Below are 12308 nucleotides of genomic sequence, written 5' to 3'. Positions count from 1 at the left end.
GGAGTCCTGTAAAAACCATGTGGCAAAATCAACCTCTTTTCCTTCAAGTTGTGGGTGTTGGGTAGTTTGTCCTAGCAATGAAAAAGTGATGAAGACTATTCTTTGTAGGCCTCTGGAGAGTCAGAAACATCACGGTGAAAGGGAGTGGCAGAGTAATGCTGCTACCACATAGTAGCCAGGAAGCAGGGTGGGAGAAGAGCCCTAGATAAAATATAACCCCCACGTCACACCCTGTGACCTCATTCGTGGAGGAGGTTCCTGTTCTCCTGATCCACGCACATTATAGAAGCTCTATCCAGGAGTCATTTGGAAGCATTTTAAATTTTAAAAAATATATATAATATGGTCTGAAAGAAAAATTCCTAGAATTGAAGCTTCTTTATCAAAGATATTTGCTGCCATATTTTTGAAAAGTGGTACCAGGTCATCCTACAAAAAGGGTGCGTCAACATCTATTATCCTTGGCTATGTAGGAGAACACTGGTTGCCCTACATCCAGAGGTCTGTTTTTTAATGTGATGGGTGAAAATTAGTATCTCAGTTTTTATTAATGGGTTTGTTTCTTTGCTTGTACTTTTTTAGTGATTGGTGATGCTATGCACCTTTTTATGTTATATGGTCTTTTATTTTTCTCTTTCTTTGAGCTAGGTATTCATATATTTCATCTATTTTTATTAAGCAGGTAAACATTCTCTTACTGATTGCTAAGGTTTTTATATAAGGAAATTATTCTTTAACATATATACTGCAATTTTTAAATCACTTTAACTTTTGACTTTTATGTTTTTTTTGTGGCCAAATTTAAAGTTTTATGAGGTAAAATTTATCAGTTTATATTTGGCATGGCATTTATATATACATATATGTGCCGATAACATTTTACACAATTGTTAAATGTCTTATAGGTATATTTTAAATTTAAATCTTTGGTGTTTTGAAAGAGTGTAACTTAGAAGAAGCAATAAGAGGTAGTAATTTTTAAATGGCCATATCCTTGGCTGAAGGAATTTAAGAAAGTTCAAAATAGTTATTAAGTTTATAGCTATTTATCTTTCCTATTTGAAAACAAATACCTTGAAGACAGTAACCTAGCTTATTTATTGATGGAATTTGCCTTTAGTATCCAGAAGAGAGCTTCGTACACAGTAGACTTTGAATAATAATATTCACTTAATTCACTAAAGGAAAGAAATTTACAATATCATACTTAACACTTTAAATGTTAGTTACTCATGTATATTATGAAATCATAAACAGCAGTTAGAAGACCTAAAGCAGTAGCCAAGCATGGTGTGAGACCCTTGAATCCAAGCAATCTGAGAGGGTGCAGCAGGAGGATGATAAACTCAAACCCAGCGTGGACAATTTTCTGATTTAATAGGATTTTGTCTCAAAAATATTTAAAAAGTGATAGGGATGTAGCATAATGTGAAGACCCTGGGCTCAGACACACTATGGAAAAGAAAAGAAAAGCCAGAGAGAGAGAGAGAGAGAGAGAGAGAGAGAGAGAGAGAGAGACAGAGAGAGAGAGACAGAGACAGAGACAGAGACAGAGACAGACAGAGAGAGAGAGACAGAGACAGAGAGAGAGAAGAGAAAAAAGATGGAAAGAAAGGGAGAGAGAGGCTAGGAAGGAAGAGGGAGGAAGGAAGGTAAAAAGAGAGGAAGGTGGGAAGGAGGAAGAAAAGAAGGAAGGAAGATGAAATTAACATGTGACTCTGCTGCCCAGATTTATCCATGTTAACATTTTCTTATTTTCCCATCTCATCCTTCTGTCTATGTCATATACTCTAGGGATGAGGACGCACAGTGGGCCATTCTGTTTTGCCATCAAATGGCAATCTGTGGGGCTTACCCAGTCACTGTTGCAGGAGGTATAACTTCCACTCAGCTTGGGTGAGTCAAGAGGGCCTCATTCCCTCACGGGTCCTCTTTAGGGATGTGTGCCAGATACAGCCCTCAGTGGGAATGCTGGTGTGTGTTGAGGGGGAGGGTTCTGTTGTTTTGATTTTATTTGTTTGGTTTTTTGCTGAAATTTTATGTGAGGATGCTACAAGGGGAGAGCTGCCAATGACCTCTCAATTGCAGGATGAGTAGATCTAGTTTGAGTACAAAGCTAATAAAGATTTGAGAGGTAGATGGGTCTGAAGGGATTGTTTCTGACTCTAGATCCCGCTACGCCTCAAACACTTACTTGCATGAACCAGTCAACTCCTTTTGGAGTTAGAACAAATTGAAGTCATACTGTGTCACTTCTACACTTGACTAATACTGGAGGAGTCTGGATAATATTTCATGATTATGGGGAGGGGCCTCACTCTCAACTGTTACTCTTTTCAAACATCTATTGCAGTGAGGAGGGGTTTGGATGCATGGAGAAAAAAATAAAGGCGGAATTTAGTCTTAACTAAATAACCAGACTCAGTTTAAAACAGGTCAGTGCTGGACAGTGTTCTTGGAAAAGTCTCTCACTCAATTGGAGACTACACATTGCTGTATCAGTTGCCAAGAAGGTTGTTTTTATTACATATTTCCATCAAAAGGAACTGAATTTTATATAATGAAGATTAGGGAAGCTAATTAAGTAGATTTAGAATTTAATATACATGGCCTTTACTGCCAAGCCAAATAGATGAGTAATTTTCCTGATTGGAGCTGGCTGTAGAGTCAGAGTGCTAGGATTTTACCATTTATAATCTAGTAATGATGGGATCAAACATTCAAAATGTTTTAAGGAGTAAGAACAAGTGTGGAAAACTTCAATGCACAGTCAACTCAGCTAAGAGTCATAAAAAACAAATTTTCACTTCAACTACCAAACAAGGATTAGGCTGTGGTTAGTTGCTTGTCCTGAAAAGACAAATTAATAATGGGGCAATAATATTTTTGGGTACTCATTCATGCTTCAGTTTATTCAGTAAATATTTATGGAGTGCCAGTTGGAATGCTAGGCACCATTCAGAATGCTGGGGGTACGGTAACAAGACAAACGCTTTGATTCCCTCGTGCAGTGTGCATTCAGAAGAAGCGTCTTGCTACACTGAGCTAAAGCTGGGACCTATGTATATTAATCTGTATAGGGCTGGGTATTTACTTGTGAGGCAACGAGGCCAGTTGGGTTAACTCAACACATTAGGACTGTACAAGACAATGTAGAGAATCTGGGATTGCTTCCCTATTGCCTCCATATCACTGTCTTTGTGCCCCATTTTGCACTGCTAATATTAAGAAGCATTGTCTAAGAATGTCCAGGACACTTATTTTGGAGGAATTTAAAGTTGCAGAGATGAAAGAAGCTGATATATGTAATTGTCATGCAGTGTCATGAAAGACAAACGATGTCTTTTATAATTTATAGTGTTTGTAATGATATGTTATGATTGCACAGAAGGTTTTTCCCAGTGATTGCTTCCATCTATTGCTTCTTCACTTAAGATCATTAGAATCAGGGGACAATTATTATCCCTCAATTTTGCAGATTGGGAAACAGAGATACTTGGTGAGTAACTTACCTAAATCATGTTTGACCAGGTTTAGGAAAGTTTAATTACAGCTGTATAAAAGAAAGAGATTACATTTGCAACATTTCCTCGGCTCTCTGAGGCTTTTACAAGAACCAAGGATGTGACCTTGGACACAGTAATTTAATCTCTATATTTCATCTGTTTCATATAGAATATAAGGCAAGGAACCAGATTCAACTTACACTTATGAGGCACCTATTGTTTGCTGCACACTTTCAATGTTAAATTGTATTTAAATTAAACCTTGCAGTTTATGAAGAAAATGAGGTGCCAAAAAGTTATGTAATTTGCCCAAAGTAATCCAGCTAGAGTCAACGTCTGAACCCTGATCTTCTGACACCAAGATCAATATTCTTTTCCTGTATATGTTAGCACTTTCTCCTATATTATAGCATTTTTTGTTACATAAAAAACACATATGTGAATTGACTTACTGATGTACAGACAAGACTAACCATATTATTCAAAGTAGGAATATTGTTTTGTGTAATTATTGAAATAATTAAAATATCTAATTTTAAAAATGTGTGGCTATTTTGCACAAATTCTTTATGACGTAATAATGTTTGAGGCCTCTAACTGATAAGAAATGGTGTTAAAAATTAGAAATGGGATGTAACCAAGTGGTGGAGAGCTTGCTTGGCATGTACAACAATATACATACGCACTCACTCTTTGCTTCCTGTCTGCATTAGGTGAGCGGCTTTCCTTCACTGAACCCTTCCGTCACGCCCCTCTGACGTGCTGTTTCTTCTTTAGAGTGCTCCAACTATGCTGAACTGCAAGCCCAGACAAACTTTTCCTGTCTTCACTTGCAGGTATCAGGTACTGTACTGTACCTCAGCAATGAAAAAGTAACTAAAACTGGGTGGGTGAGAACTTAGAGGAAAATATGATACTTAGAAGGAAACAGCTTTGTCAAATACTGTAGGCATAGGAAAGAGTAGACTAGAGCTGTGGTGAGCAGATACAATGATAGAATCAATGAGAAAATTCCTTAGAAGTGAATGGAACGTCTGAGGAGGCCTCTAATGTTCATGGTTCAGTAACTGTACCTCAGGGAATGAAGCTATACTTATTAGGTTGAAAATCGGCCAGCCAGTGGTGACATGCAACCTGGCACGATACCATCTTCTGCACAAGAAGCAGAAATGTAAAATCCAGAGCTATTTACTGGATTGGCAAGTGGTAATCAGGGCCTGGTACCCACGTCCTTGTGTCACCCTCAAACAAGCAGGCTCTTGGCATTTTATATTGTCAGGTCGCCCTGTTTTTAGAATACAAGTCAGGGCCTCGTAACCACATTTTCAGTGAGGTGGAGTGAAGTGGCCCTGTTAGAAGGGACAGAGGCAGAGAGATGCGCTAATCCAGACAGTTTATAGAAACATTTTGTTAGCAAATATTCAAGCTGTGGGATCCTTCACTGATTTGTACCCTATCATTTGCGAGTTAGCCTATCTCATCTCTTTCCTGCTTATTTCTCACTGTTTTAAACAAGTGATAAGCAATGTGACCTGGACATCTTATTGGGACTGTGAGCCTTCCTGTTCCATAAGATCTGCTCTAGCTTCCATTGCAATACCTAAACATGATGGCTACTGTTTATACAGGTAATTCCACAAATGACATTGCCAATTTTTGCCTAGGATCTTCTGTCTTTTATTTACAACTGATGATAATTATACTGCAGTGGGTAAGGAAAATACCATTGCAGAAAAGTATTTGAACATCTAAAGATAGCTTTTAACTGTCAAAGAGATACATTCGAATAATAATCTGAACACAGCAGAAAAAAGAAGATTTCATGGTATAGCAGGCTAAAATCATAATACTTTAAAACTGGTCCTAGATCAAACTCTTGTTTCAAAAGGTAGATGTAACTTGCTGTAGGTCACTATTTCTTTCAGTTAGCAAGGCTGAAAAGAGGCCAACACTAATGAGGGTAGAGGGAAACTTGAGATAGTGCTTTTGGTCCTATCTGGGTCCTCGGTAATGAGGACTAGCACTTGCTATGTAAGGACTAAAAATATAAGCAACAGCTGTCACAATTAATAGATTAACATTAAATGGTACAAAAATAAACAGAGAATATCTGTTTATTAGGAGGACTTATTAGAGGTGTCACTAAAACATTTCAAGAGCTAAACATCACTGTTCTTTCCTGTGTTACTTTGATCATATTACACACTTCCATCTGACCACAGAGCACTGAATTTCAGACAGACATTTCAAGTTAGCTGACTTTAGCTGGGAGCTTTAACCCAGTTATCCAAAAACACACAGTTCAGTAAAACTTTTACTCACTAGTTTATACAGATGAAGAATTGTCTTAGATGTTTGAACCATAAAAATAAGATTTAAACTATATGAATAGGCAGATGATTTTGTGCTTCTTCTGTGTTCCTGCACTGTTGTAGATGTGAGGAAACCACAACAGTGACTTAACTGTAGAATATTCATTAGTGATAAAAAGAAGTCTAGAGGATTGATTAGTAGCTCAACTATGCCCTCACTGAAGCAAGTGGTCCATTACCTCCTAATCTTTTTAAATTTTCCTTTAGGCTTTTTGCCTTAGGATTACAAAATACCTGGTTTAGCACCAAGTATAACCTTCTCAAAGCACCATTTCCAAAGCAAGATAAAAAGAAAGGACAAGACAGAGAGCTTTTCTTATTAACCTTTTCTTAATACATAAATGTGCAAGTTTTTGTGATACTGTATTCTTAAATCTGTGCTGTTTACAAAGATATCCATGTTTGCACTAGCATGATGAAAACAATCAGATTTTTTGTTTTATTTAGTTTTAATTAATTTGAACTTAAATTTATATACCTACGTGTGGTGTCCACCATATCAGACAGCATGGCCTTTATTTTGGCTAGAAAGACGTAGGTCATAAGCCACAACAGTTGCAAAAGAGGTTGGCAAAATGATTAGCACCAAGGGAGGAAAATTTGGGAATGGCTCTTTGGCAACCAACAGTGTACACCATAAAAGTTAAGTAAGATAAGGCATCATGAAGCTGATATCAAAGTGGGCCAGACTAACGATCTAATATTTAGACAGGTAAATAAAAAAGGAAGTTGTGTGCAGGTTTGGACAAGTCATCAAGATTATTTAACTCAGTCTAGATAATGTTTATAGAGTCACAAATATAATAATGGATGATGAAAAGTGGGAAGAAATGATTTGAAAAGCTGCCAGAAGCTGATAGTCAGGTGCAGAAGGAAAACAATCATATAAATGAAATAGTTAACAATAAAAATGAATGCAAACATACTTATTATATATATATGTAAACATACACTTAACATATACACTTTTTATACATACGTGCATAATATATAACATAGAGTTAACAGTTTATTAAGGAGAAAAACAAAGCATCTTTGAGTGCTTCTCCGGTCTTGTGTACGAGTCATATATAACATAGCAAGACAGGACTCACATGCAGCATAGAAGCTTTGGAATGTGGTCTACCTACCACCTTTAGGGCAACTGTTGATGCAATACAGTTTTACTGGACTACGTGTACATGGGCATGGTTAACGAGTGATTTTCTTAGTTTCTATATGACCTTCTCAAGTGGAACAATTACCAACACAGTGAGAACTTTGAAAGGATCTATGAAGTCCTAAAACTTCAAATGGTGTGATGTGCTTAAAGCCTGAGGGAGGATGAGCAGTAGACAGACCTGTCTGGCAAGAAGCTCTCAGGGCTGGGGTAGCTTAACTCAATCTTGGATTTTGGTGTAACTGAGGGGTAGAAGAAAGTAAGTTTTAGATGTGTAATCTTGTAAGATGATCTGAGTGATTCCTGTGCAAAAGTGACTGAAATTATAGAATAAAACATTTTCTCCATGATTATCACTGGACTCATGGTATCCCCCTGTGATAGCTCTCTTTACCTCTTTGAACATTGTGTACGTCCTATAATTTTCTTTTTCTTTTGTCTTTTTCATTTTTATAGGTACCAGGGATCGAACTCACGACCACACACTTGCAAGGCAGGCGTTTATGCTGCTGAGCTAAATCCCCAGTTGTCCTATAATTTTCTATGCAGCAAAAAAGAATTAATGTTTGTATCTGTAAATATATTTCAAAATAGACAAGCCCATTTACTTCAGGATTCAGAGTATTCACACACTTTTTAATTTTTATTTTATTTTTATTTTTTTGGTGATACTGGGGATTGAATTCAGTACTTTCTTCTTGACCTGTATCTCCAACCCTTTTCTGAGACAAGGTCTTGCTCAGTTATTCAAGTTGGCTCAAATTTGCAATCTTCCTGTCTCTGCCTGCAGACTGTGGGGATTACAGGTGTTATGGTTGATACACTGTGTAAACTTGAGTTTAGAAGTTTACTTCAGAGATTCAGAGGAAGCCAGGATCCTTACTGTGTAAATATCCTTTACTGTGTAAAGAAGAGGGCAAAGAGATTTTGTGAATGCTAAACTCACCCTGGAGTTGATGGTGGCAGTCTGGATACAATAGAAGGCAGGAGAAGAGGCGTGTCCCTCCTTCTTGCTTTGGCTGCTGCCTTGATGTGTTGCTCCAGGGCCAGGCCACTCTGCCTTGGAGTCTGCTGATTATGGACTGAAACCTCCACAAACGATGAGCTAAATAAACCTTTCCTTCCTTCATTTTGGCTGTTGGCTTTTTCCCCAGCAATGAGAGAAAAGTAACCAAGACAATAGGTTTGTGCCACCATGTTTGTTACATTCACATACTCTCAAGATCACATGTCAATCTATGACTATATCGTGAGTAAGTTATTAAAAAACTTTATACTGCTACTGTTTTATATTTATAAAGAAAACAAGCAATGATGTTAATGATGATGATTTTGTTGAAGAATAAGAGTTCTTCACATAAATTCAAGAGAAATGTGGTCATTTTGACCTGCATTAACAAAGGGGCACCCATGTGTCAATAACCTTCTAAGGTTATTTAAACTACTTAATATTGGTGATAACTCTCAGTTTTCCTACCCATTATAAGTGTCCAGCCCTAGGCTGTTGAATAGACATGGGAGCCCTTAGGCATTTACATGCAAATTTAAATTAATAAAAGGCAATTAAACAAAAAGAAAAAAAAATCACTTCTTACCCTGTACTAGGTACATTTCAAGTGCCACACACCCACACATGGCCACTATATTGGACAGTACAGATTTAGAACAATTTTACCATTGCGGAATAGACATGGCCACATTAGTGCTGGATGTTGGCAGGTCTGTATAGTTGAAGCTCAAAACGTGTTAAGTGAACTGTTACCCAAATTTAATGGAGTAGTGTGTGGTAAATGGAGGCCATTTCCTTAGGATCCAGAAAGTTCTTGCCAGATAAATGAAGTCTGGGTTAACATTCCTGAGATAAACTTCCTCCCGGCCTTAGGAGACAGTACCGCGCTTAGACCTAGACCGGGAAACCCTGCTCTGGGTTCTGTAATTCAGAGGACACCAATCTGTCTCTCCTTCCCAGGAAGTGAAAAATCCCCCTGGCCAGCACCAGAGCCTGTGTGCTTCTCCTTCTCCAGACAAAGCCCATGGGATCCAGGACCCTAGAATTCTGACTGAAAATCCCAAGACCGCATCCCAGCCCCCGAAGAGGTATCTCCAGAATCCTTTCAGTGAAGAACTAGGCAACTGTTGGGCTTTCCTGGGCAGGATAGGCAGAGGCAGCTCTTCTGAGGTGTGAATGGAGCTAGGATGACTGGGCCGGTGGGCCAACACAAGTGCAGAAAGCGCCTCTGACCACTGAACAGAGCTGGCACAGCATCAAGGGATGTGGGGTCAGACTGGCCGAGCTCTGACCTTTACTTGCTAGGAGTCAGGGTGCAGCGCCATGGTATCTGAGAGTTCTGCAGGCAAATGACCTTCCAGGTTCTGAAAGTCTACTTCCCAAGAAACTCGTTTTGTTTGTTGGCTTGGCATACACCTCGTAAAATATAAACACAGGTTAGGTCAGCCCTGGGCGTGCACAGCTTCAGACTGGAGTCTGCTGAGTATGGCTTCAGTTTGTTAATCTCAGAGGTGGCTCTGGACCCTGAGAGAAAGTCTTTCCTACTTTTCCTACTCTTTCCATTGCGGCCAGGCCCCTTGGTAGGGCCCAAAGGTCTTGAGGGGCATGGTCAGAACCATGTCCCTTAACTGGAGAGTAACCTGTGTCCTGGCTTTGGCACAACTGAGATTCCCTTAGCGAGGCAGGGACTTAGTTTCCGGCGCTTTCGGGACTCAGGTGGTGGAAGGGATTCAGCGCCGCTCGTCTTTGCTCTCCATCTTCAGGCTCTGGGGCAGCAGGATCTGGGCAGGGGCAGCAGCAGCAGCACCCGGGCACAGTGGGCTGTCCAGGGCGCACAGGTCGGCCTGAGCTGAGAACTCGCGGGAGCGCGGCCCCAGCAGCCGGAGTTGGGACTCAAGTTTCTCCCGCCCTCGGGGCGCGAACCCGACCTGCGGAGCGCAGGGTGGCGGGCGAGGCCGGGGCGGGGCCGGGGCGGCGCGGGCGGTGGGCGGAGCCTGTGGGCGGAGGCGGCGCTCCCGCGGGCCGTGCAGCGGCGCTGGGACCCGGCGGCCGTGACCCCGCGGCTCCCCGAGGCCGATCGCGGCGGGGCCGCGGACAAAGGAGCATGTCGGCGCCGCAGAGGGCCGGCTCGGCGGCCGCCCCCAGCCCCCTCGCGCCGCCCGGCCCACCCCGCGCGCCCGCCAGCCCGCGCACCGAGGCCGCCCGCTAGGCCGGCGCCCCGCTCGGCCCGCAGGCCCGGCCCGCAGCATGGAGCCGCCCGGGCGCCCCCGGGGCCGCGCGCCGCCGCCGCTGCTGCTCCTGCCGCTCGCGCTGCTCGCCGTGCTGGGAGGAGGCGGCGGCGGGGTCGCGGCCGCGCTGCCCCCGGGCTGCAAGCACGACGGGCGGCCCCGAGGGAGCGGCAGGGCGGCGGCGCCCGCCGAGGGCAAGGTGGTGTGCAGCAGCCTGGAGCTCGCGCAGGTCCTGCCGCCGGACACGCTGCCCAACCGCACGGTCACCCTGTGAGTACCGCGGCCGCCGGCCCGCCCGCCGCCCCCCTGCTGAGCTGCCCAGCGCCGGCGGGCGCGCCCCGGAGAGGGGTCTGCGGCGCCCGCGCGCCTTTGTGTGGCCGAGCTGCGGTGGTGGGAATGCTGGGCGCGGGGATCCGGGCCCCGCCGCGCTGTGCTCGGCGGGGGTGCGGGGCCCCGAGCTCTCCGCGCCGCTAGTTCGCGAAGTAAAGTTTTCGGGTCCCGGGCGCTGCGCTCCGGGCGCTGCGCGGTGCCACGTGAGGCTGCGAGGCGACCCCGTGGGGAAGTTAAAGCTCATTCATCCCGGACTCCGGCCTCTGAAAGACGGTGCTCGGGTGCAGGAGTTGGTCTGTGCACACTGAGTTACACTAGGTGGCCGGAAGCCCACGGGCACTTTAAACGCCCCTGTGCCCCCAAGCCTTGACATTACCCCCAAGCCGTTGGCACCTTAGTTTTATAGGTAGTTTTAAGATCGAGTTCTCACTTCGGGCCAGCAGTGTGAGATGAAGTTGCGCGCCCACCCCCCAATCCTGTTTCTCTGCCTGCGGGGGACTTAACATTGCAAAGCTGAGGACTTCGGAGTTGAAAACCGCGTTTGTGCTGTGAGCCTGCCAGCCTAAGGGACTTCTGATTTTCGGATTGTTTTTCCACCTGGAAAGGAAAACTTTGCTAATTCACTTTGTGCCAGAACGCATGGTGCAGATTTGCTAGCGTCCTTGTGCCAGTTCTAGCAGAACAGTCGGCCCCAGTGACTTTAGATTTAGTTTTCAGAACGATGAATTGGTTTTTTGGAAAAAGTTTTAAGTCTAGTCTATAGTTTGTCAGATTGAAATACGAAACTCTTGGCTTCGTGTTCCACTGTGTTGTTTGATTGGTTTCCTAAAAAGGAAGAGAGGTTGCCACTCTAAAAACAAAAGGTAGGGGCACAACATGGTCTGGGGAAAAAAATGAAAAAAAAAAAATTTAAAAATTTAACGCAAATTCAGGAGGAGGCTTCATGGGTAGAATGAGTGTCCATATCATTTATTTTTTATTTACTCTTCCTTTCTATTTGTTTTATTAGACAAATGTTCAACAGAAAATAATTGGTTATTGTTTACAGAGGCATGAAGATGGGTAGGAGTTTTACCATTTGGTGGTGACAGCAGTTGTTTTGTATTTCCTGGCCAGAGGCTTTGAAATGGAAATTTGAGGTATGGGAGTTTAATTACTGTCTCAGTGTAGAGGAGCAACCCCAGAGTTGGAGAAGTCCCTTGTTACTCTGCAAAAACTAGTCATCATGCAGTGGCTTTATAAACATTTAGATTCTGGGTCAGCGAATGGTGCTTCACTTGATTCATGTTAAGGACCAGTTTTTGTGAAATGTCAACAATTCCAGCTGGATTTGATCAACTACTTGTAAATTGTTGATCTTGCTCTGCAAAAGACAAATAGGCAAATTGTTGAAAATCACTTGTTGGCATATTTTCAATGAAATCATTTCACTTAATTTTACATGAGCTGATTAAAATGTAAGGGCCTTTGAAATGTTATTTCACTTCAGGGTTGTTTTGGGGGGGAGGGTGGTTGTCCCTGAAAGCTCTTTAGATGAAAATAAAACTAATAAAATTTGAATAGTGAATGGAAAGAAGTGATTTATTTAAGTATCAGTTAAAGCATATGGTTCGGATGGAGTTTCTTCAAGGTACTTTAGGCCTGGTTACAGTTTTGTGGGCCAGGTCCCTCACTTACTTGTGAGTGACATGTCCAAGTTTCCAT

General features: G+C 42.6%; 1 protein-coding gene across 1 annotated transcript in view; it reads left to right on the top strand.

Moving 5' to 3' along the window:
* The first annotated feature begins 10213 nt into the window (after positions 1–10213).
* The window catches only part of Adgra3 (adhesion G protein-coupled receptor A3), a 114646-nt gene continuing 112551 nt past the window's right edge, over positions 10214–12308 (top strand). Inside the window, exon 1 of the mRNA XM_063240526.1 lies at positions 10214–10544. Coding sequence (XP_063096596.1) covers positions 10294–10544 — 251 coding nt within the window. The 5' untranslated portion in view covers positions 10214–10293. The remainder of the gene's footprint in view (positions 10545–12308) is intronic.

Source organism: Cavia porcellus, unplaced genomic scaffold (genome assembly GCF_034190915.1).
Source record: "Cavia porcellus strain 051 isolate PalLab524CR breed Dunkin Hartley unplaced genomic scaffold, mCavPor4.1 scaffold_30, whole genome shotgun sequence".
Lineage (NCBI taxonomy): Eukaryota > Metazoa > Chordata > Mammalia > Rodentia > Caviidae > Cavia > Cavia porcellus.
The sequence above is the reverse complement of the archived record's forward strand: the minus strand, read 5'-3'. Positions and strand labels throughout refer to the sequence as shown.